Raw genomic sequence first — 23,324 nt, forward strand, 5'->3', positions numbered from 1 at the left:
TAACATATTTGACATTTCAGTTGACGAAATTCGTGCACGTCCCGAGGCCTGAGGCCAGGAATTGGACCCGGTCAATACTGCCTGTCTTCCGATAGTGAGAAATTATTTCATAGATGTTGCAGAAGAGGATCTAAGTACCGGTTTGGGCAACCATCTGAGGCTCCTTGACAGGCACAGTGTTTTATTCAAGTTTTATTCGTCAAAAACCACTCAGTGATTTGTGGTTTTCCGAGCTGATCTGAGGCGACATGACTTAGGTGTTGTGGTGAGATAGATTGGTGCGAGTTGATGGCTCGGATTCAAAGCGACAAATATGAAGGTCATCGCGGATAACGTCATCACATCTCAGGCGGGCGTAATTGACATGTTGGCCATGCCTTTCTTTTACAGCGTCCACTGAGTGCAGCGTTATATACGCGCTGCATACACGGAGAGCACCACAACTACATCCATTCGTAGACCTCAAACCGTTTGTCCCACATGCTTTGACATATTCCTTGTTCATCGATGTTCGTTGCTCGAAGATCGGTAATTTCCTCAACCGAAGAGAATAATGTTAGTGTCACCGAGCCCATCAGCAGAACGCCATCACTACACTAGTACTCTTTCAAGTGTACTGTCATCCCCCGTGAGAATGTACACCACCGCCAGGATGTACAACTGTCTTTTGTGGCCGTTTCTCCCGCAAAACTCTCAAACTAAATTCATGATAATTATGATCCTATGCCATTCCATATCATCCTGCGTTGGATTGGCAAGGGGATGTCTAGAAATGAAGTAACATGGCTCAAAAGACAGAAAATGGGCTCTTTTGAAAAAAATTTGAGCTCTGGGTCAGTAACCAGCTGTGAAATAACCTCAGGTTGTGAGCAAAAGAGTAATCGTATATTGAGCTAACACCTTGCGCCCCCACTGAAACAAAACTGGGCGCAACCAGAAGGCACAAACTCGCAATATTTTGGACCGATGACAGAGTGTCCTCTCGAGGCTCACTAAGTATAATCTTATACAGTCATTTGCATTCCAACCCGGAAAACGCGCGTCTCGCGGTGTGTTTGTTCTGGACGTTGCTTAGCCATATATGGTAGTCACGCGCGAGCTTTTGATACTCCGACGTGACTTCAGCTTTACAGACGCTTGACAGACGCTGCTGTTGTGCCTCGCAATCGATACACTGTAACACAACCCGCGCAGGAGAGTTATGTTTAGTAGAGTTGATAAAGTTAGAGTATAGTGATGATGCAGGCGGGGCGGAGGTGCCAGTATGGCTTTCGGCCGGATTCTCTCTCTTAGATCACCATACGCTGCGCTTTCTCATCCATATCGCACCGCTCAACCGTTCCTACGACCTCTCCTTACACAGCGCGCCATGGCAACCCTTGAGATCTCCAAAGACCACGAGAAGCTGACCGTCAAAGATCACAAGCAGTACGAGACACCTGACCACCTCACGCCTTCGAACGTGAACCCGTCTCCCATCCAACAATTCCACACTTGGTTTGAAGATGTCTGCAAGGCCGGTGTGCGCGAGCCCGAGGCAGTCTCGCTCTCCACTTCGACTGCCTCTGGCATCCCGTCTTCCCGCATGGTTCTGTTCAAGCAGCTAGACGCACACGGATTCGTGTTCTACACCAACTACACTTCTCGCAAGTCTAGGGAGCTGCTCGAAAACCCAAATGCTGCCCTTCTATTTTACTGGCGCGAAGTGTCCCGCCAAGTACGAGTACTCGGCAAGGTTGAAAAGCTCACCAAGGAAGAGAGCGAGGAGTACTTCAAGAGTAGGCCTGTGGGCAGTAGGTTAGGTGCCTGGGCTAGTCACCAGAGCTCTGTGGTCCAGGAGGGAGAGCTTCACGAAAAGTTGTCCGAGATGCAGCAGAAGTTTGGGATAGGTGAGGGCGCGAAGGAAGGTGATGTCCCTCTGCCTGAGTTCTGGGGTGGATGGAGAGTAATCCCTAGGTGAGCTGCTCACCTTATCTGCGTCGGACTGTTCTCAGCTGCTTATTGCTGCACCAACAGTGAAGTGGAGTTTTGGCTTGGAAAGCCATCGAGATTACACGACCGCGTTCGTTATTTGCGCAAGGATGGATCGACAGATCACCCTACATGGCGAATTGAGCGTCTGGCACCCTGATAATCAGGGAGTTACCAGCCACAGTTGGCTCGAACCCATGTAGATAGATGAGTTCATATCTAGCTATGCTAGACCCACACTTACTAGCCTTCGTCATACTGTTCCATGTATCATTGTACACTCAATTATCTTCCGCACAGAACTGAAGGACAGGCTAACGACTCAGAACGACATCATCAACCAGGCCACGATAATGGAGATATGTCCCGCTACGCCGCCGTGCGATCTGTCTATGGAACCTCGATGGTACGCTCGAGCACCTGGATCTAGCCAGTATCCAAAGGATTCTCGGAGCGCTTAGATCCTGTTCCCGGCTATCCTTAATTTATCCTGTCTGTGTAGCAGCATACACCTGCTCGTGATGACAGGACAAGGCTAGTGCTGTTTACGCCAACCACTGTGGTCCTCCGAGGCGGACGGCGATCGAAGATGCGGACTTTGGGCTTATCGAGTGTCTATATCGAACCTTCTTACGTGACAGGCAGAATGCAACGGAACTTTCCAAGATTAGCCATAGGTTCAAACCAGAATATACACCGACATCTTCTTGACCGAGTGATGCGGTCATCGCGCAGATAGCCGTCAACTCCGTGGCTCCCCTGCGAATCCTTTAATCAGTTTGCTTCAGTGCTTGCTGTTTTGTGGGTTGACATTTTAGGTGTAACACGACAATACTATGCATCTGCACTAAGTTGGCTTCCGTGGTCCAACAAACGCCGGAGGTACGTCTTCACACTTTAACAGTGAGTTACTAAACTGGATAGGGTCTTGTCGCGTGGTAGTCTTACCACGGACGAGCGGTAAAGTTAGACGCTAGGCCGCCACAGATTTTTTGCCCTTTCGATACTATTCCTCGATATCGCTCAGTCGACTTTCTGAGCCACAGACGGCGGTATCCTTGAAGACAACAATGTTTTCGTATAGCTCATTCGGCTTCTGGATACAGTGCCAACTCGAGTTTCGAAAAACAAGGCCGGAATATTTGAGGGGCCACCGGGGCAGGGGCCGGCTGCCGGTGATCGTCGCTCTGGTCTCCTAGGCTGGCACCCTATCGTCTGCCTCTCGTGTGGAGCACTTCCCACCGGGTGTCAAGGGCATTTTCTCTGAAAGTAGTCGGCAGGAATTCTGCCAGCAAGGTTTGAGATGGACGTGGTTTCGCCTATCCGAACCACGTGACCTCTCATCCTTTGAGGTGTTTTGGCCGTTCGTTGGGCTCATTAGCCACTTCATGCGGCTGAATCTCAAACTAGATCCAATCAATGGGCGCAGGTTGGCCGGTAGGACAACCGCGTATTTGCCTGCGGAAATTTTCTCGATCAACTGGTGAAAGGGGGCTCCTAGGAAACTTCCTCATAAATACCTGCGGCCAATTGTGGAACTGCCTCAGCCAGTCGCCCTCCACTCTCAATACCCCCATGGACAGCAGTCTCCCTAATCAGGCGCCCGAGCAGCCTCTGGCAGAAAGTCCTCTCGCCGACAATGTCGAGAACGCCGCTGCCCGCTCTGTCGCATTTCCTCCTGATCAACATGTGGAGGAGAAGCTGATCCGTCCCAAAGGCCCTGAGATGAAGAAGACCGTTACCCTTGAAAAGACCCTGACGATTGAGGACAAGGAGCTGGCGGCTGCTGGCTACGAGCACCTCAAGGATGAAAAGAACAAGGCCGGAAAGGACACAGGTTTTGAAAATGTAGACATCCAGGAGCACCGCTATAACTTCAAGGACCTCGAAGAGAAACTTTCCTCCAGTTTCAACACCAAGGATCCTGCTCAATCTCAAGGTCTTACTTCGGCGGCGGTCAAGGCTGCCCTTTTTCGGGATGGTCCCAACATCCTCACACCTCCCAAAAAGAAGTCGGCTTTGCGCAAGGTGCGGAGAGCAACTTGGGTCCTTATAACAATTTCCTGACTCTCGCTGTAGTACTTTGATTGTCTAGTGACCATGTTTAACATTCTGCTGATCATCGCTGGTATTCTCGAATACGTTCTGCTTGGTATCCAATTCAAGGTAAGTTCGTCTCGTTTACTCTTTATTTTATTTTCTTTAAACGTCTACTCAGGAAAACTTTCAAAACACCTACTTGGGTGGTATTCTCATCGCGGTCGCCTTCCTCAACGCTTTCATTGAGTTTTATCAGCTCCAGAAATCGGAAGCTATTTTAGCATCTTTTCTGGCTATGATACCGCCCTCCTGTCATGTGGTCAGGGATGGCGCTCTCACTTCTGTTCCGGCGGCAGATCTAGTCAAAGGCGATGTAGTTCTTATTGTGAATCGCTTGACTTTTCATCATTGCAACGTCGTTAACGGATCACCATAGCGCTCCGGAGACAAGACACCAGCGGATCTGATTCTGTTTGCTGGAAGTGATCTCAAGGTTGACAATAGCAGTCTAACGGGAGAGTCTGAGCCTCAAGAGCGCTACGCCATTCCTGATGGGTCCACTGCCCGCCCAGTCGAAGCTGAGAACTTGGTGAGCCAACTCACTTGTTCAAGACATATTTGGTTGAGCTTTTTGTTAGGTCTTCAACTCTACTCTTGTCGTCAATGGCGAAGGATGGGGCGGTATGTTTAATGCTAAATCTTATCCGTCAAAAGTTTGACACGCCGCCTCTAGTCGTCGCTCGTACTGGTGATCACACGCTGATTGGTCAAATTGCTGCCCTCACGGGAGGTGAAAGCGGGAACCAGAGTCCTCTCGGTGTCGAGATGTGAGTCTATTGTTCCAAGGCCACCAAGGGGTACTGAGATATTTCGTACAGTGCTCATTTTGTGACAATGGTCTCGTGTATCGCCATTGTTTTTGCTGTTGTGTTCTTTGTTGTTGGGATCACGACTGCTTACAAGGGCAAGGCTGCCCAAACGGTTACATTCGCCGTCTCCATCCTCGTGGCATTTGTCCCAGAGGGTCTGCCATCTGTGGTCACTCTGCTGTTCGTATTTCACTGCAGTGATTGGGTGCGCTGGCTCACGACGGAATAGTCTTTCCATTGCAGCAAAGAGAATGGCAAACCAGAAGGTGCTTGTGAAGGATCTGCAGGGCGTGGAGACTCTGGGATCGGTAAAACGCGACCAATGCATTTACTGTGTCTGATACTCACAGCAATAACAGCTGACTCTCCTCGCAACCGACAAGACTGGCACGCTGACTCGGAACCAAATGACAGTAGGGCGAAATCCCTTGCATACCGACTTTTACTTGATTGTTTTTGTCTCAGGTGACGAACCTTTGGAGTGGCCTCAAGATGTATACGGCGTTCCAGGTACGAGGCTCTCAGAACCGTCAGTAGCCAAGTTTTTGATCAGCGGGTAGTCGAACAACGATGAGGACGATACGGCCGCGTTCTCTCTCGTCGCACCAGGCATGCGTGAGATGGTGGACATCGCCACCCTGAACTCAAAGATCAAGTTCGACAAGACCGATGTCCCCTTCGACCAGCGTAACATTCTCGGTGACGCCACCGAAACTGGATTGACTCGTTTTGCCGGAAATCATGTCTCGCATTACGATGCGTACCAAAAGCAGCACCCAAAAGTTTTCGAAGTTCCCTTTAACTCGGCGAACAAGTGGGCTCTCGTTATCGTAAGTTTAACGTGTTTCTACAAATTTGCTGGTATCTTACCGTCTCGAAAAGCTCGAAAAGCGTCATGCCAACGGGCCTTTGACTTCCTACATCAAAGGAGCTCCGGAACGTGTCCTTGCCAAGTGTTCGACGTACTTGCAGGATGGACAGCAAATACCCATTACTGATGAGTTCAAGCGGGCGTATGATGATGCGTACGACGTATGTTCCTCTATTGATCTACCACGGCTATCCTCTAAGTGGAGCACTGCAGTACATGGCATCTCGTGGACACCGCGTCATTGCTTGCGCCCAGCTGCAGCTTTCTGAATCCGAGTATCCCAAGGACCACACCTTCACGAAGACGGACGGCGGTTACCCTATCACTGACATGTGCTTCGTTGGTCTGGTTTCCCTCGAGGACCCTCCAAAGCATGGTGTTCGCGAGGCTATTGGTACCCTGCGTCTTGCTGGCATTAAAGTCATGATGGTTACAGGTAAAACTATTTTACCCTATTAAGAATGAGTTCTAAAATGACCTTTCGCCTAGGCGATCACCCTAAGACGGCAGAAGCCATCGCTCGCAAGATTAACCTCATTATTGGTGACACTCGGGAGTCCCTCGCTGTCCGCACCAACCGTTCGGTAGAGGAAGTTTACGAAGACGAGGTCGACGCCGTTGTTGTTCATGGCGATGATATCGATGGCCTGCAAGGCTGGCAATGGGATCAAAGTGAGTTACCTCATAGAATTCGAAAGGTGGCTTGTTGTTGAGTGCATATAGTCTTCAACAAGAAAGAAATTGTGTTCGCCCGGACATCCCCTCAGCACAAACTCGAGATCGTCAAGCGTGCACAGGCACTGGGACACATCGTCGGTGTCACGGGCGACGGTGTGAACGACTCACCCGCATTAAAGAAGGTAAGCTTTTTTGGCCCATACTTTGTATGTTTGCGACTCATGTTCGTAATATAGGCTGATCTCGGTATCGCCATGAACATCTCCGGATCTGATGTGTCCAAGGAAGCTGCGAACATGATCTTACTTGGTAATTATTCCATCCTTTTGGAATAACCAACACTGACGTACATCCCCTAGATGACAACTTCGCTTCCACGGTCAGTAAGTAGATTTCATTTATCACACTTGAGTCACAATCTGACACTGTTATAGAGGGTGTCGCCGAAGGACGACAAATTTTCGTGAATTTGAAGCGTTCCATTCAGTAAGCACGCTGTCACCGCAAAAAAATGTTTCACGAAGCTAAGCCGACTACTTTTAGGTATACTATAACACATAGTACGCCCGAGGTCATTCCTCAGCTACTTTGTAAGATTCTCTTCACCGTTAGCTATCCGCGTATTTGACAAGTTCGTCAGATGTCGTCGTTCCCATTCCTCTGCCCATCTCTGCTATTTTGATCCTGGTCATCGGTAAGAGCACTTTTGCTGTCCTAGCAGCATGCTCATATTATCTGCAGATCTTGGATTCGAGCTCTTTGTCGCCGTAAGTTCTTGTATGTATTTTCATTGTTTGCTTCCTCATTTGTCGTAGCTTTCGTTTGCATGGGATAAACCTGAGACTGCCGATGGTTTAATGAGAATGGGCCCCCGAAAGCCAGGTAAGCAAGTTTCTATCAGCGTCCTCATAAAAAGGTCTCATGAGTACTCCTAGTGAATGATCGTTCGATAAACGCCCTCAAGCGTCGTGCTCTTCACCGTACCAAGACACTAATTCGAGACCCTGAAACGCAAGAGTTCATTCCTCCCAGTCACATGTCGAAAGTAGCCTCAGCAGTAAAAGCACCGTTTACCGCCGCTTTCTGGGAGGACAAACTCGAAAAGAAAGAAGATGAAACACTCGTGGACTCCAAGCTCCTCAGCTACTCATACTTGGAAGCCGGTGGTATTGAAATGCTTGCATCGTAAGTCATGATATTCCGTGTTGTTCGAAGTTCATCAATCGAGTACTCCTCGACAGCCTGGTTGCATACTTTGTTGTGTTCTACAAGAACGGATTCTCGCCCAGCGATCTGCGTATAGCCCAGTCCAACGGCAGTGAGTTATTCACCAATCGATTTTGACCGCTGAATCCTAACTATTTGTAGGCTACTTCACTTCTTCAAGTCCTCCGTTCACAAACTCGAAGGGCCACGTTATCGATGCCGCTGGTCAAACCGAAGCACTGGCACAGGCCCAATCCATCGGTAAGCCACACTTACGCGCATCAAGGATGTGTTCTAACCAGCTGTCGCCAGTTTATCTTTCCATCTTCATCGTGCAATGCTTCAACGTGTTTGCTGTAAAAGCGAAGTTTAGATTCCCCTTCGGCCGTAGCGTCGTTGCAAACTACTACAACTTTTTCGGTATCCTGGCCGGAGCCTGCCTCGGCATCTTCATTATATATACGCCGCCGCTACGTGTCGTCTTCGGGGGCTCGTACCACCTCTCTCCTCTTTACTGGCTCATCCCTGTGGCGTTTGGTTGCTTGCTCCTTATTTGGTCGTCGATCCGTGTCCTCCTCATGCGCAAGTCGATCGAGCAGTCGAAGGTAAAGGATATTAAGGGTCTCATGATGTGTACGTACTGTTCGTTCATCCGAGAAAATACTCACTTCTAACAACTGATCTTTAGTTCCCACAATGAGGACGATGAGCTTGCGTTCTCGCAACAAATAAAACTCTAGTATACCACAATTGTTACAAACGTCAACGGTGTACAGAGGTCACCAAAATACCCATCAATAGTTATATATGAACGACTGTATACGTACCGCGCATTTTTTATTCACGTCTCATTGACAATATTCGTCGTGATGACCAGAGACCAGCGTCAGCCTGCTAGGTAGATCATACAAGTATCCACGATACTCCATTGTGATCAACTCATCGGGGCTAGATCAAACATGATAGTATCCATGAAAAGATCATAATTCTACACATCTATTGGAACATACAAAGGATTTGCTGATACATTTTTTCACAAACGAGCATGGAGATTTTATGGAGACCTCGAATGCGCTTTAAGCCCCACCGCGCGCGGCGGTGGAGCAGGCTTTGGCTCGCACTTCAAAGGCTTGCTTGGCACCGGCCTCGTCACCCTTAACCCACTTCTGCATGGCATCACCTTGGAGACCACGGCCGAACGAGAAGGTGAGAGGAGGAAGGTGCGACAGGCGCAGGTGCGAGCCGGCGGCGGGAGGGGTGTCGATGACCTTGTTCACGGCGTTGAGATACTTAATAGCGTCACCATCGGAGAGACCACCGGACAAGAAAACGACACCGGCAACGGCGATCGGTACCGAGCGTGCAAGAACGGTGGCTGTGGCAAGACCAATTTCCTCAGCGGAGACGGTCGAACGCGAAGGGTGCTTCAAGCCGGGTTGAGCAAAGGATGGCTTGATGAGCGATCCTGAGGCAGCGAGTTAGCATAAAATGATATGAGATCATGCAATTGCATTTACCTTCCAAGAGAACGCCATATGCGGCACAGCGGGCGTAGATCAAGTTGATGATCTTGACGTGGACCTCGACGCTGCGTTTGAGGTCGGCGTCGTCGCTGAAGTCGACATCGGGCTCAACAATGGGCACAAGGCCTGCCTGCTGACTGATCGCTGCGAAACGGGCGAGGGACTCGGCCTGAACCTCGAGGGCGGCATGGGAAGGAAGGGAAGAAGAATTGCAAAGGATAGGGGCACGCCATTTGGTGAAGCGGGCGCCGGCAGCGCGAGCGGCCTGCAGGCGTGGAAGGAGGTCATCGAGACCCTGGGTGGCCGGTTCCGCTGGTGAGATGGGAAGCGGGTGTGCATCTGTGTCCGCGCGGACGCCGGGGATGATTCCACGAGCAGCCAGAACAGGAGCGAGTTGGAAATCGACCAGGGTCTCGTAGTATAGGATAACTCCCGAAATATAATCTTCGGACAAGAATTATTGAAAAATACTTCCCAGAGAAGGGCGATAAGATCCAGCTTACCGGTCGGAAGAGACTCGTACAAGCACTCCCTCCAGCGTCTCCGACGATCTCTCTTCTCGGCGTCCGAGAAGGTCTTCCCGGCAGCGTCTGCGCCCAAAGCTGCAATGAGACGGGCTTCGATGCCCTCAGGAGTTTCATCGGTAGCGTAGATGCCTTTGCCACGTGGGTTCACCAGGGCTTGGGCTGTCTCGATCAGAGCTTTGGCATTAGCAGTGGTATGATGGGGGTACAGGTAGGCGTTGGGGTCACTGTCGACAGCGCCAGCCGCTGCGCCAGTGCCAAAGGTGTAGCCTGGAGTGCTTGTTGCGTTGAGGGACATGGCTGAATGAGAAATGGGAACGATGAGTTATCGAGCAAGGTGGGGAGGAGGTATAAATCCTTTGAGGTTCTGGGGTCAGGTGCTCAGAAGGGCACCGGAACCTCGGAAGGCTTGTGAAAGGATATTCCGTGCATACTGAATGCGAGTGGCGTGGTCCCAATCGCGGTTCGAACGTTTCTCTTGCCATGGTCTGCGTCGTCTAGCGTGAGTTTGTGCCCGGTGTTATTCTTATCATTGTGAAGTAACCAAGATGCAGTTTGAAACCATTGATTGCCACCAGGGTGAAGAACGATTCGCCTCTTGTTTCGCCCTCACAGGCAAAGGGAGACAAGATCTTGAGCACACAGGAGAGGTTCTCGTACCCCATGAGTTGAGCTAGCCGAAACAGCTGACCTATTCGGTAATGACGTATGCTCGGTAGGTCGAAAGGCTGTGGAGGTGCAGCGTCTCAAACCGTCCTTGATCCTCTTTGATCCATATCAGTTAATCCGCCAAGTTGCCTTCGAATGACCCTAAAATTTCCATGGCTGTCGTCTGTGTTGATTGCGGTTATGAAATGAAGGCAAGATAGAGCCTTAATCAGTGGTCAGGGGGCTTGACATACATCGCTTCTGCTGCGGTGAACTGGAAATGGGGAAGGTGCAGATGTCAGTCATTAGTTGGGGGCTAAACGTGGATTTCTTCCGACGCGACGTGACGCGCGATGCCGCGGCTGCACGGCACATTTAATACTCTTCACCTCGCCTCTCCGCGTTCCAGCAGTACTGACTAGGTATTACTCTTCTGAGGTTGACATGATCAAGTTATCTGCATCAAACACGGTCACAAGGATTCTGCGGGGCTCCAGGGTTCCGCTCCGCGACAGATCTCGCCAGTACGCGACAACGCCGTCGAGTAGTCAACCAGAGGTGACACCCACTGATTTTCGACCCCCTTGGGTATACTCTGCGTCCCATATCCTCAAGTATACCGTGATACCAGGTTGGTTCATGTCAATCCGAGATATCGCAATGCGTGTCAAGTTACTTACCAACCTGTTTCCGACTCTAGCTGCGCTTGCCTACTGTGTATTCTGGGCTGACTGGGGTGAACGGGAGCATGTATTCTCGCCAGTACGCTAAATTCATGATATACCTGATGGTCCACTTTAATTCTTGGCTGGTTTCTCAGGCACGTCGATGGGTAGCTCGCCAGAAGGCATCGTTTCTCTCCCTATCACCAGAGGAAGCCGCTCTTCTGCACAGCAAAGAATCTTCCTCACCTACTAAGCCTCAGTCCTCACCTGGGACTCAACTTCCATCATCGTAATCATTTAGGAATCATCGATGAAACCTAGCTGGGCTGCTGATTTACTGGGTCTTGGGTCGACATTGAGAATAGACGTACACGTGTACGGTACCACGAACAGCACGATTTGAGAATCGATTTTCTATTTCTATGCTTCGCCATCCAGTCTTAGTACTAACCTTACTGCATCATGAAACACCAATAGATCAATAGACTAGTCCCCAGCCGTATGATACTCTGAATTGTAGAGACCGTGAGCGAATATCTTCACCGTTCGTTTGGGTGCCACAGCCTGTGAGCGTTGTGAACCCCTGTGTGCCCGTTGTAAGAAACGACACCCGCGTCGAGTAGGAGTTTGAATGCGAACCTTGATGCAAGAAACTGTGCAGCAGCAAAAACAACACCGATGGCGAGTCAGGTTCCTTATCCCGGCGCCCATCCACCAATACATAATGCTTATCAACCCCTGTCTGGTGAGCGGAGAACGACATGACGATGAGCCTTTCCAAAGTGGCGAGTCCTGATATGTGTTGCAGAATCAGAAATCTATGCCATCAAGCGCACGTACTTGGGACTTCTCCCTGCCTCACAGATAATAGACATGTGCCTCACCTTTGAGGCCCATGCCCCATTGCATGTCAAAAGTACTGTATGGCCGTATGATATTCGAGCTGCCATTGCTGCCATTCAAGCGCAGAACGCACAGAATGTGCAGAGTGCACAGAGTACGCAGAACGCCAGAGCATCCGCATCCCCCGAAGGCGCTGGACCTGCGCAGGCTGCTGCCTCAACATCGGAAGTATCCCCTGCGGTCACTGGCAATGGTAATGCCTCGCACGAGAACGATGCTTCGCCTTCAGCACCGGCGTCTGATTCACCCAATACCCCCGCAGAAGTTGGGTCAAGCAATCCGCCGCCACCGACTGCTGCAGACAATGCTCAACCGCAGCCACCATCGCAAACGCAGACACCGACTCAACCGCCAATACACCCACCAGGTCAACCTCCGCCGTACCCTCATCAACCTTACTACAGTCCAGCTTATCCTCATGCACCCTACTATCCTCCGCACCCCCCTCATCATCCGCCATACAACTATCCTCATGGTTATCTTCCTTCCTTCCCTCCTCCTCCTCCTCCTCCTCCCGGACCATATTCTCCTGGTCAATCATCCCATCCACCGCCCTTATTCTCCACTGCACCTCTCTCACACCCTCCCCACCCTCCCCATCCTCACCAGCACGATGCCTCAGTCCAACCCCCAAATGCTGTGGATGACCTACCCAGCTATGAAGAGATGATAGTGGAGGCTCTCAACGATTGCGGCGACCCCGAGGGGTGCGCACCAAAAGCCTTGTTCAGCTGGATGGCAATGCACTACCCATTGCAAACAAATTTCAGGCCATCGGCTAGCCAAGCCCTACAGAAGGCATTCAAGAGAGGTCGCTTGGAAAAAGGAAGCAACGGGAAATACCGTCTGAACGTAGCTTGGGAGGGTGGTAATGTATGTTTTCACTTCGGTGCTCTGTTCGAGAGCATACATTCTGATATAACTCAAAAGACATCGCGTCGAACGACCCGAAGGCCACAAACTCAAGCACAGACCATGTCAGTTTCTCAATCAGCGGGTCCTTCTCCATCTCCCTTTACTCGAGTCCCTCTCAGTCACAACCCAACAAATAATCCATACGCTAGTTCTGCCATGCAGTCACGCCCACCAGGATATCCAGGCTACTCTTCTTATGGCGGATATGGCTATCCTGGTCATACACCTCAGCCTCTCTCTCAAGCCGAAAATACCAATCAGACCGTATCTGCCGCTCCCTTCAAAGCATTTACGGAAACGTCAGACGACATGGCTGGCAATGATGCTTGGGAAGCCGCTCAGAATATTCTCAAGGCCATCAACTTCGGTGAGCTACTCCAGATGTCAGGAGCTAACGGGGAAACCTCGCCAAGTGCCAGCACAACCACCGAGGATGTAAGCCCAACCGCTCACCCCGATCAACTGCCCACTACGGCATTGAATGCCGATCCCACATTGAACCACAATCTTAACGGCGGCCCATCAGCGACTGCAGTTGCAGCGGAGGGCAACGGTGGGCAACTCACTAACGAGCAGAGAGCAGCGCTTCAAGCGCAACTTGCATTGCTGGCAGCTCAGCTTGCGGATATTGCGGAGCTGGACGAGGCTGAGCTCGCACACGATCTAAATATGTCCATAGTCACCGAAGAGGATAAGCCTGAAAACGATCTCAGTGCAATAACGGAAGATGGATTGCCGGATGACTTTGACGAAGATGACGAGTATGATTTAGAGGAAGTTGCTGTGCCTATGACTTCTTTGACGGCATAGGGGGTAGCTACGTGCTTACTCAGCCAATAATCGACGAGTCCGCTATGTTGTACGCTGCTTCACTATCTATTTTGGGCTTGATGTAACTCTGTCAATGTGTGGCTTTCTTTTCCCGGAGGTTCGCTTCTTCATTTCGGCTGCCCCAAGAATCACACTTGGCGTGCGCCCTCGTGCGCCGTGCATGCTTGAACCTGAGAAAAGAGGCTCGCTAGTACTGACACGCCTCATCAGCAAGCAGCTGGTGTCGAAGGTGTTAATTATGTCCTACCTGCAGGGAAGATATATGGGAGGATCGATATGCGGTGTACAAGCCTTTGGAGGTCGCTCTTTCTTCCTGACCTCCACTACTACAAGTGGCCCCAGCCGAGGTGTTCATCATCTCTTTTTCTGGTCTATCTCCGTGCTATCTGAGGCTGAAGTTGTTGTTGCCAGTGAAATAACCCGATCAACTTGATGCACGCCGTAGGCAACTCAAGCGTACGTTACAGCAACCCTGATCTGCGTCATCCCCATTTTCATCGCAGAGACCCATTAAGGCGTGTTTGTAGCAAGGAATATCCGTCCTTTCAATTCAGTCCTTGTGGAGCCCCCCGCGAAACTCACGAAATTTTGATACTGACAATACATCTTGTTGCCATCGAGCACACCAGCGTCTAAGACATTGTTCCTGCTCACTTGCATGGATCCCCTGGATGGTACCAGGTACGAGGTTGAAACCGCCATTAGAATGTGGGTACTTCATTGCGCGAGGCTTCCGGCGTGTAATTCTGACGCTCAGTTCGACGCTTCAAGCGGCCGCGCATCGTTTGTATGTAAGGAACCCGGAGAGCTCACGAAGCAGGCACGAGCGCTGACCCTGGCTAAAAATTTGCAGGCGTCTGTGAGTGTTCTTTTTCGTCTATGAAAGGCTGCATGTAAAGTGTAGTTAAGATACGATTCATCTTTACGAATGGCTCTTGAAGTAAGTGTTTCGCTTGAAGATTCATTGCTGGATGAATTTATCCCCGTTAGCCTCGACGAAGAACGCTGCCTAGTAGGCTTCGCCTATTTGCAATCTGGAAACGAAGAACTGACTTTTTGGGTAGATCCACATGTCGTCATGGTCATCGGTCAAGGTCCTCTATATCATCTGTCGATATTATCCACTCGTCGTTTTTCCGTTTCACCTTTGGGCATGGATGGACAACCACTCCACGGACCTCTGCAAATCTTTGGTTCATGGGGTATATGCTGCCCTTATACCAATGGTACTTCCTTTCTGTGACGGTATCGTGTTACGGACGCTGATCTTGCCCATTGCATGCAGCAAATATCGGCTCAGGGTAAGTGTTCCAACAACGGCATCTTCAGCGTTGCTTCTGACATATCCACAGGTGTCATGCTCCTACGAGCTTATGCTTTTACGGGGAAGAAGACGTATATCCTGGTGTTTTTCTCTGCGAGTTGGCTGGCAATCTTTGCTGCGGACATTTGGCTATATGGAACACAGTTTATCTGTAAGATCCTGAACCCTCGACGCCAAAGTCTCCATAAACATGTCTCTTCGTAGTGGACAACAATCCTCTGCTTCCTAAAGCTGGTTGCTTTGGTGATGACATCCTCGCAGTTGAGGGTGGCACAGCTTACCGCCCAGGGGTACGTTCTTTTTTCTTTGTCAGGTCAAGTCGTGTTTATCTTGTGTAACCTCACGCAAGCTTCTATTCGTACGTGACACTCGCCCGCACTTTCAACATGATATTTGATGGCACTTTTGGCAGCTCTCGACGTTTGCTGTTGATACAATGGCCACAGTAGCAGTGTTTGCAGTACGTTGGTTAATCAATCTGACACAAGCCAGAAATAACCGCAGACCGGAACCAGTATGCCTGGAAAACGCAGACAACAAGGGGTCGACTAGTTAAGACGTTCCTTCTGCACGGTAAGTCGCTTCCGACTTCACCAGGCATGCTGTGGCTCAAGGTGATGTCCTATTCCTCGTCAGGGCTGGTATATTTCGTGCTCATGTCAACGCTGAACCTAATCACTGCGTCATTTTACCTCCGGTAGGACTTCTCGCTCGACCAAAGACTGCATGTAGCAGCTGCAGCTGACGATTTACTGGCAGAGGCAATGTGATCACAACGAACGGTCATGGACTGACATACGCGCTTATCTTGTCGGACGTTATTGTCAGTTTCCCTTTCATTCCTTACATTTTCGCGAGAAGTGAACATTTCACCACAATTGTAGGCGTGTCGAATGTAGGCTGCACAACGTTTTGTGCCTCGCGCGCATCTGACTTTCGGCATCTCTCAGGATACTGGGGTTGAGGCGTCAAGCTGCTCCGACCGAGACCATGGAGCTGAAGGAACAGTCACGTATCGTTCGACAAGCCATTGAGCAGCATTGTTGCCGGGATGCATTAGCACTTTATGATGTTCCTACAGAACGGGATCCAATGGCATGATCTCTGACGTGACAATTAGCCAAGGGGATCTAGTGCCTACTCACTGCTGCATTACTACGGCCATCCCGGCCTGGACCCATAGGCATAGGCAGTGACTTACTAAACTGCCCATCCGTATTGGACGTATTGAAGGTAACCTCCCCCAGGTCCTATCAACGTGTACTATATCAGCGTGTTACCAAAGTTTCGGATTGCTTACTTTACTTGCTCGGCACGTAATGGAACACCCACTGTTCACGGTCAGTACACAGAATACAGGCTCTAGACTCGTCCACCTCTCATCACCCACTTGCATCATCATACCCTTGTGCCTGGCGGCGAACAACTCGCAAAATAAACGAGGCTATGACGCAGGAGGTTCTGTTAATTTAGTCTTGATACTATGTTCTGTTTGAGCCGAGGCCTATGGAAATATCTACGGGCGTGAACGTAAGGGAAAATGGTCTCGTTGAGTCATGCTCTCATCGAAAGCCCTGAGGTATGAAGTCATTGGCGACAACACGCCCAGGCCCGAACACGGAAAGACTACTTCGAAGCTAATAATGTCAAGCTACCCCACACTTGGCACACGCGAGTAAATAATTTTCAGCTTCCGCACTAGTACTAGGGTGCGCTGATCAGGATTAACGTTAGGTTGATCCCACTGGTCGCCGTGACGGAAGGCTGGACTCAATAGGGATACAAGAAGGGGTGAAAGCTGGCTTTGTCCTCAAACGTCAAGTAGCCGAGCGTGATCTTATTGAAGCGCTCTCCGTGACGTTATCGAGTGTCAAATTTTAGGATATCCACTCGCCGTATGAACTTTTGTCTTGCACCCCGTTTCTGCGGCATCTCCGAAGCCACATCGTTCCACGCCCTGTCGTGCCTTCAGGTTCATCCTAGAGTAGTTCGCCGCTGCGCCGAAACACTGCGGCGAGATCGATCACTGCAAAGTCCGATGATGATCGCTTCTTGGCCTCCTTACGGATGTGGGGCTTTGCTTCCTGTGTCCAAACGTGTTGCCGGGATAGCGATAAGATTGTCGAAAAAAAAACACCCTAGTACACCCACACATGTCGAAGATCTCGGGAATGACATGATGAAGAACGCTCAACGAACTTTAGCAAGTCATCGTTTCATAGATGTGTCCACACCATCAAGACATAGCCGTCTCTGCCCAAAAATGATCATTCCTGAGGCACAGCAGGGGAAAGATGCCAGCTCAGCTGGTACATAGCATCGTGTGCACAGTTACCTGGCCAGCATATCCATCTCCGAGAAGCTCCCAAGGCTACTGGGAAGGTAGTATGGCTTGCTTACTAAGTTCGAAAGCTAATGTTCCCTGTCCTCTGATTGAGCAGCGGGCAACCAGTACCGCCCTTACACCCCCGATGCAACATGCGCTGAATGTACTCTCCCTGACCTTTTTCTTAGAAAGCTTTATCCTATATTGTCCTGTAGGCTTGTATAGATGTGTTTCACCAGCCCACAAGAAATTGTAGTGTGAACAAAAGAGCAAACACACCCCGTTGCATTGAGGGTGTCGTGTTGCATTGGGGGTGCAAGGGCGGTATGTTACATCGATGACCATCAATTGCCAATCCGGTGAATCGGTGGCCTTCGCGAGAGCGTCCTCGCGAATGTATCCTATTTAGTTAGTATTGGCGAAGCGGCCGTTTTATCGAGCGGTAGGAAGACGGAAAGAAGTACGTACTGCCCATGGCGCAGAGACGGACCCGCACGTCCCGCGTGATGAGAATAAGATGTCTGGTGACCTTGTTGAGCACAGTTCGCGTCTTCATGGATGCCCGAGCGGCCACCGAGTCTAACGTTACCAGCGCCACTGGGACTGCGGCGTGCGGGACCGTCTACCGGAAATAGGTGCCTGCCCATGCATGCTGTAGCCAACTAGAGCCAACTAGCGTCAAGTGGGTGCCTAGTCATAGAGGATAGGGGTTCCACGGAAGATACGTTCGCCGCTTGATGTCAAAAATAGAGCGGACACATATGGCCCCATCGTTACATCGATACTCATCCCGAACCCGAGAGGCTCCGGCGGGATCGCGGATGGGCTATCACGGCCACACAGGTCGGACGTTCCTTGGGCGTTCCTTGACCAAGACCAAGTTAAACCCGAGGGCACGGGTGTCACCTGAAATACACCTCAAGTACCGGACATCACGTTGGCAGCTCAAGAGGGCGGGTCTTTCCGGTTGTCACTCCGGGGCTAACGCGAAGACGCTGGATTGGTGAAACGGCGAACAGCAACTGATCCAGCGAGTGCGGTACTCACTCGTCGGGTAACGTCGCGTATCAAACGGCTTGCGCCCGCCTTTGCCTTCCCATGCAGCCGTCACACGACACGCCGTGGGCTCGCGTCTTGAAACTCTGAGGGCAAGGTTGCGCGATGAGATAAGCACGAGCATATAGCCTTCAGATCAGATAGTAGTCGGGGGCGCGCGGGATGGATACTCCAAGTCCGTGTCCATGCGTTCCTAGCGCCCCAGTGCTCCAGCCGGGTATGGAATCGTGCAAGTTTAGCTATGGCGAGGAGAACACCGGCCGGCGTGTAAAACGTTTGGACGAGTCTAGATAGGGTATTCAGCATTCGAGTCGGAGCGCCCTGGTAGTGGTGGCATCATAGGCAATGGTAGTACCGTGTACGCAAAAACACGCGGACACATCACTATAACCAAGGAGCATGGTTATCGCGCGCGCCGAGATACAGCACGAAGATGTGCCGGTCTAGAGCTGCGAGCGCAAACCTGAAAATGACGCGCGGAATGGCGAGGGCGCTGACAAGTCCTGTCCTTACTCACCTTCAACATGACGTATTTGTGGTGCCAACGTCGTACGACGGCGTCGACAGGACCTGCGACCCTCCGACTGTGTGACAGGTGGATGGCTGAAAGAAATGTATATCCTGGTCACATCCCCTCGCAGTGACGAAAGTAGGCACGATCGACAACATTGAGCATGATGGCATGATGAAATGCATGCCGTACTGGTGCAGGGTGGCTGCGGCACTCCATGTTACTGCCCTTGTCTCACTGACACTCCAAACCTAGACTCGGCATGTGGCTGTAATGACACCAATATTGCCCCACATGTGTCGTATGTGTGAGGTCGGCAACGTTGAGAACAGTGAGCAAACTCTACTGGACAAATGAAATCATGAGACCCGGGAGACCCGGCACGCTCTACCCGGTGGCCTGTCTGTCCATTCTCCTGGACAAACGCAGTAAAGGCCTCAACCAATATGTATGTCCAAGAGCAAGCCTAGACTCACCGACTGGACAGGATCGCGCCATGCGGACTAGAAACGCCTGGGAGCTAGGGATTCCATTGGAGTGAGGCTCTGCTTTCGTTGAAATCGCTCGCACGAATTTTGGGCTTCCAAAGTATTATGATATGTTTGCCATTCTGTTGCTTGCGTGATATTTACCAGCTAGAGGTACAGACATTACTTACAAAACAATGCAGTGCGACATCGAAAACATTGAACACGGAAAGTGCGAGGAGACAAATAGAAACAGCGGACAAATCATGCTAGTCCCTTTGCCACAATGCAAGAGTCATTAGTCGAGAATCCGTATCCCGAAGACGTATCGTAACAGTGTCGTCAAAGTGAAACCGCCTGCAATACAAATACGCGCACCCCAAGAAAAGAAAAGACCGAGAGATAATCGGCATCATTAGAAAATACAAGTTTAGAGAATAGTCGTTATGTAACTTTTGGCGGCGGTGAGCGCGATTATGAGAGAATGCAGTAGGGTCGCCCAGATGTCGATGCGGAGAAGCCGATGGATATGCGCATGGTTAGGCAGATGAAGAGGCATAGACCGGGTATGTGTCGTGACGAAGTGACGTTCAGCACTGTTTGCGAGCGCCCCGAGGGTATCATGAAGTCCAAAAAATTACGAGCGATTGCTTCTTGACGAAGGCTCCCTGTCGTCGAAGATGAAGAGACGCTTGAGATGGGGAGTTACCTCCACCTCAATCTCAACATCCTTCTCCTCACCATCGACGACCCGCTTCACAATACGTTTTTCCTTATTGGGAGTGGGCATCATGACTGGGTATGTTTTTACGTTGTCGTAAGACCAAGAGCGATCTGAAACTCAATTAACACCAGATATAGTAGTCAAGATATGGTGGCACTTACTTTGCTGAGTTGGTCTTGGTGAGTCAAGCTTCTCATTCCATGCACTATCAGCGCTGGACTCGCTTGGTTGACGAGCGAGAGGACTACGGGTGCTGCGCGAAGAGACACTGTAGCTGGAACCTGTGCGAGCTCGGAGCTTAACATCGGGAACGAGCAGGCGTCCCTCAGCCCCTGGCTTCAATATGGGAACTTCCTTGCGATGGCAGGAAGATGTCGTCGAAGTTGGCGAGAGAGGAGGTAATGATTGTGACGAGGAGGATTGAGGGAACAGTGCTGTTCTCGACTCCGAGCGGCGGGCGAACTGCTCAGAAAACTTGGCGTAGAGCTCATTTGTTGATGAGGAAACAGGCCGCCGGGGAGGTACGCCACTCCGCCGATTATTTGGTGCCGAAGATGCTGAACTGTCGCCAAATCTTGAAGGGACACCGCCCTTACGGTGTGAAAGAGCAGGGACATATGAAGCACCGGCACCCTTGTTGGCGATGGGTGTGAAGTTGTAGACACTAGATCTCCAAGCATCGCTTCCATCAGTCCATCCGGGGACTGGCTTGCGGGGTTCGGGCTCGACGGATGAGAAAATCGACCGCTTGGGCGCAGGCTCCGGGCATAGTGCAGTCTTGATACGCCGTGCAGCCATCATGACACCGCATTGGTAGTCGTTCGAGAACTCGGGCTCGGGGATTGTGGTACTTTCCTTTGGAGGAAGGGGAAGGGAAGGCGGTGGCAGAGTCCAGCCGTACATAGCGGCAAGAGTGGCGATGCTCGGCGAACAGTACTCGTAGTTGGACTCGGAAGAGGATGAAAGACCGGAGTCCAGAGATGAGCCAGAGCTCGAATCATCTTCAGTCTCTGGTTGAGAGTACGAGTTACTCGGAGAGACAGGAGAGTATGGGGCCGATTCGCGATCTGGGTTGTAATCGTGGGGGAAGGCTGCGTCAAAGCGAGGAATATCTTGCATCCGACACTCGTCAGAGCAATAGAGAGGGATAGGCCCCTGATCGATGACTGTCCGGTGCTTGACCGGAGCGGCAGGTTTTGTTGACTGCTGAGCAGGAGGCTTTGAAGCGCTGGTAGAGTCAGTGCGCTTAATGGCGCCGTTGGGACGGACACGGCCCGTTCCCTGGAGGAGACCACCCCCTCTTGCTTTGCCGGCGGCCGCCTTGGAGCGAGTAGGTTGGGCGGCTGTGGCGTCGGCTTTCGATGCTAAATCGACATCAGAACAGGAACAAGGGCCAAGAAAAAAGGTGCTCACAAGAAGAGGAAGGAGATGAGGGAGGGGCGGTGAGAGGGGCAGCGGGCTGCTCGGGTTGAGGGGGAGGGATGGGGACTTGGTAGCGTTTGGGCATGATTTGCCTGTCGCAAACGGGGCACCACGATTCGTCGAAGTCCATGTCGATGGGGGAAGGGGAGATGCGGGGAAGATGAATGTTGGGCGGGGTTATAAGCGGGGGGGCTGGAGAATCAGACAAGGCGGTGAAACCGAACAAGGCAGGGTGTCAGCGACGGAGACACAAGAGAATGCGCTGTGAGACGACTCACCCTATGTGGCTGGTCTGGATCTGGATCGTCGACAAGTGGGTCTGCAAGGCAGAAGGAGACGACGGGGGGAGAAGACAGCTCGATGGTAAATCAGAGCGAGGCGGGGAATGGGGAGCGAATTCGCAGGAAGCGTGTTGAGAGGCCGTCTTTATTTATTCGCTCGACCTGATTGATTCGCAAGGCCATGATGAATTGAACGGACTACCCGTTACGGACGTGGGGTGCGTTCCGATACACCGAAAATACGCCTTATTTTCCCTATTTCTTTTGGGGCCGTTACCTAACTTTCCTACCGCGGACCCCTCGGCTCCCCGTTAGGGAAATCACGCTTAAGCGACGTGACGACTCCGCAACGTCCCTTGCTCGCTTATCCTTCTCCGCCCCCGCCTATCCAAGTTCTAGAACTAACCATTCCGGAAATTCACGAGCCGCATCCATTGGCTCCCTGGAAATTTGCTGCAGCCAGCGAATCACACACCTCAGGCCTCATTTCCGGCCTTCCCTCGCCATTCCCGTCAACGCTGCTCATGCCGTCCGTCGCCAGTCCCTCTTCGGATTCTATCTAATCTCAACTAAATCTTGTTCTCCTCCCGCCCTCATAATGCGTGGCACCAGGTCCGCCTCCCTCTGTTCACATGTCTCTCATACATCCTATCACGACCACTGGTTACAGCCAGTAACATTGCCAGCGTGGGCCTCCATCTGTATTCCCTCAGTGATCCTATCGCGGACCCGCCCCGGCCATTCTTCGCACCATCGCCCGGCTCTCCCGTGGCGAGCGGCCCGCGTCCAATTATAATCACACGCGGTCCGCGCTCGTCGTCGGCTTTTCCCCTTCCCTGTGGCGTCCCAGCGATCCCAAGGGCCGTTAACGAGCTTGCAAAAACTGCTCCGCCAATGTGCCTATCCTGCCAAATCCAGTCCGTGGGTTTGTTCCTCGGTCCAGTAGTAGCTTACCCCGCCTCGGTTTTGCACTTCTGCCTGCCCAGCCAGACAGCGCACAGCTGTTTCCCCACTGTTTCTCCGCACCCTCTTGCCAACGCCCCCTTTCCCCATCGCGAAAATCATCTGCTACATTTCCATTCACATCCTTTACAAAGTCGACCATGCCCACCATCTGTCACCCACCTTTCATAGAATCATCGATAACCCTGCGTGTCATGATATACATCTATTGGTAATCCACCCTCTAATACTAGTCCCTAGCTGTCGGACCAGTGGCACCGACTCACTAGCGCATGACAGTTCATTGGTACCAACACTGGTCCGATCTTGACAAGATCGCAATGACGGCGGAAACCCCCGCTATGCATATGGGCGTCTTTGTTTTATCAGACTATCTCAATGCTGCTATAAACATCTTCCGATACTAATATCGGCTCTTCAGTGCACATGCCGCATACAGCAAAGTTAGTGCTGTCTCATCGGATAGACTTAACCCCCGCTACCCATTGTAGCTGTTTATAAGTCCACATTAGGCATATCTCGGTATGTTGCCTGTTTTACCCCAGGTTAAGATGCGTTACCCCGCATCGCTGGTGTTCAATAAGCCGCACATGGTTACAACTTTGC

At 51.2% G+C, this 23,324-nt stretch overlaps 7 protein-coding genes across 7 annotated transcripts; 5 read left to right on the plus strand and 2 right to left on the minus strand.

Annotated features, from left to right (window-relative positions):
• The first annotated feature begins 1,238 nt into the window (after positions 1-1,238).
• On the plus strand, positions 1,239-2,318 carry CONPUDRAFT_123854 (pyridoxamine 5'-phosphate oxidase). Its single transcript, XM_007770246.1, has 2 exons — positions 1,239-1,956; positions 2,017-2,318. The coding sequence occupies exons 1-2, from the start codon at positions 1,265-1,267 to the stop codon at positions 2,129-2,131; spliced, it is 807 nt and encodes a 268-aa protein (XP_007768436.1). The 5' UTR covers positions 1,239-1,264; the 3' UTR covers positions 2,132-2,318.
• A 1,378-nt stretch (positions 2,319-3,696) lies between these two features.
• On the plus strand, positions 3,697-8,424 carry CONPUDRAFT_123858 (aminophospholipid-transporting P-type ATPase; the record flags this gene model as incomplete). Its single annotated transcript, XM_007770247.1, has 27 exons — positions 3,697-3,999; positions 4,051-4,137; positions 4,190-4,396; positions 4,448-4,600; positions 4,650-4,692; positions 4,745-4,838; positions 4,890-5,060; positions 5,110-5,188; positions 5,240-5,293; positions 5,346-5,390; positions 5,441-5,710; positions 5,763-5,912; positions 5,965-6,187; positions 6,241-6,423; positions 6,475-6,611; positions 6,666-6,738; positions 6,789-6,812; positions 6,864-6,915; positions 6,973-7,019; positions 7,070-7,123; positions 7,171-7,196; positions 7,245-7,311; positions 7,365-7,614; positions 7,671-7,747; positions 7,798-7,896; positions 7,948-8,268; positions 8,324-8,424. 27 exons carry the CDS (start codon positions 3,697-3,699, stop codon positions 8,365-8,367), a joined length of 3,333 nt encoding a protein of 1,110 aa, XP_007768437.1. The 3' UTR covers positions 8,368-8,424.
• Positions 8,425-8,609: 185 nt separating this feature from the next.
• CONPUDRAFT_104100 (aldolase) lies at positions 8,610-10,025 on the minus strand. The gene is made up of 3 exons (XM_007770248.1): positions 9,662-10,025; positions 9,153-9,602; positions 8,610-9,100 (listed from the first exon to the last, which is right to left on the minus strand). The coding sequence occupies exons 1-3, from the start codon at positions 9,978-9,980 to the stop codon at positions 8,712-8,714; spliced, it is 1,158 nt and encodes a 385-aa protein (XP_007768438.1). The 5' UTR covers positions 9,981-10,025; the 3' UTR covers positions 8,610-8,711.
• A 749-nt stretch (positions 10,026-10,774) lies between these two features.
• On the plus strand, positions 10,775-11,101 carry CONPUDRAFT_56687 (uncharacterized protein; the record flags this gene model as incomplete). The annotated part of the gene is made up of 2 exons (XM_007770097.1): positions 10,775-10,961; positions 11,031-11,101. The coding sequence occupies 2 exons, from the start codon at positions 10,775-10,777 to the stop codon at positions 11,099-11,101; spliced, it is 258 nt and encodes an 85-aa protein (XP_007768287.1).
• A 541-nt stretch (positions 11,102-11,642) lies between these two features.
• Positions 11,643-13,141, plus strand: CONPUDRAFT_165234 (uncharacterized protein; the record flags this gene model as incomplete). The annotated part of the gene is made up of 4 exons (XM_007770249.1): positions 11,643-11,740; positions 11,804-12,771; positions 12,829-12,875; positions 12,933-13,141. Coding segments are annotated over exons 1-4 (1,290 nt in total), but the record flags the coding sequence as incomplete, so codon positions are not given.
• Positions 13,142-14,223: 1,082 nt separating this feature from the next.
• Positions 14,224-15,172, plus strand: CONPUDRAFT_123862 (uncharacterized protein; the record flags this gene model as incomplete). The annotated part of the gene is made up of 8 exons (XM_007770250.1): positions 14,224-14,352; positions 14,416-14,435; positions 14,498-14,503; positions 14,554-14,584; positions 14,635-14,656; positions 14,709-14,870; positions 14,930-14,945; positions 14,997-15,172. The coding sequence occupies exons 1-8, from the start codon at positions 14,303-14,305 to the stop codon at positions 15,170-15,172; spliced, it is 483 nt and encodes a 160-aa protein (XP_007768440.1). The 5' UTR covers positions 14,224-14,302.
• Positions 15,173-19,439: 4,267 nt separating this feature from the next.
• CONPUDRAFT_165236 (uncharacterized protein) lies at positions 19,440-21,625 on the minus strand. The gene is made up of 3 exons (XM_007770251.1): positions 21,466-21,625; positions 20,214-21,416; positions 19,440-20,162 (listed from the first exon to the last, which is right to left on the minus strand). Exons 1-3 carry the CDS (start codon positions 21,602-21,604, stop codon positions 19,966-19,968), a joined length of 1,539 nt encoding a protein of 512 aa, XP_007768441.1. The 5' UTR covers positions 21,605-21,625; the 3' UTR covers positions 19,440-19,965.
• Positions 21,626-23,324: the final 1,699 nt, after the last annotated feature.

This window comes from Coniophora puteana (assembly GCF_000271625.1).
Source record: "Coniophora puteana RWD-64-598 SS2 unplaced genomic scaffold CONPUscaffold_6, whole genome shotgun sequence".
NCBI classification, from domain to species: Eukaryota; Fungi; Basidiomycota; class Agaricomycetes; order Boletales; family Coniophoraceae; genus Coniophora; species Coniophora puteana.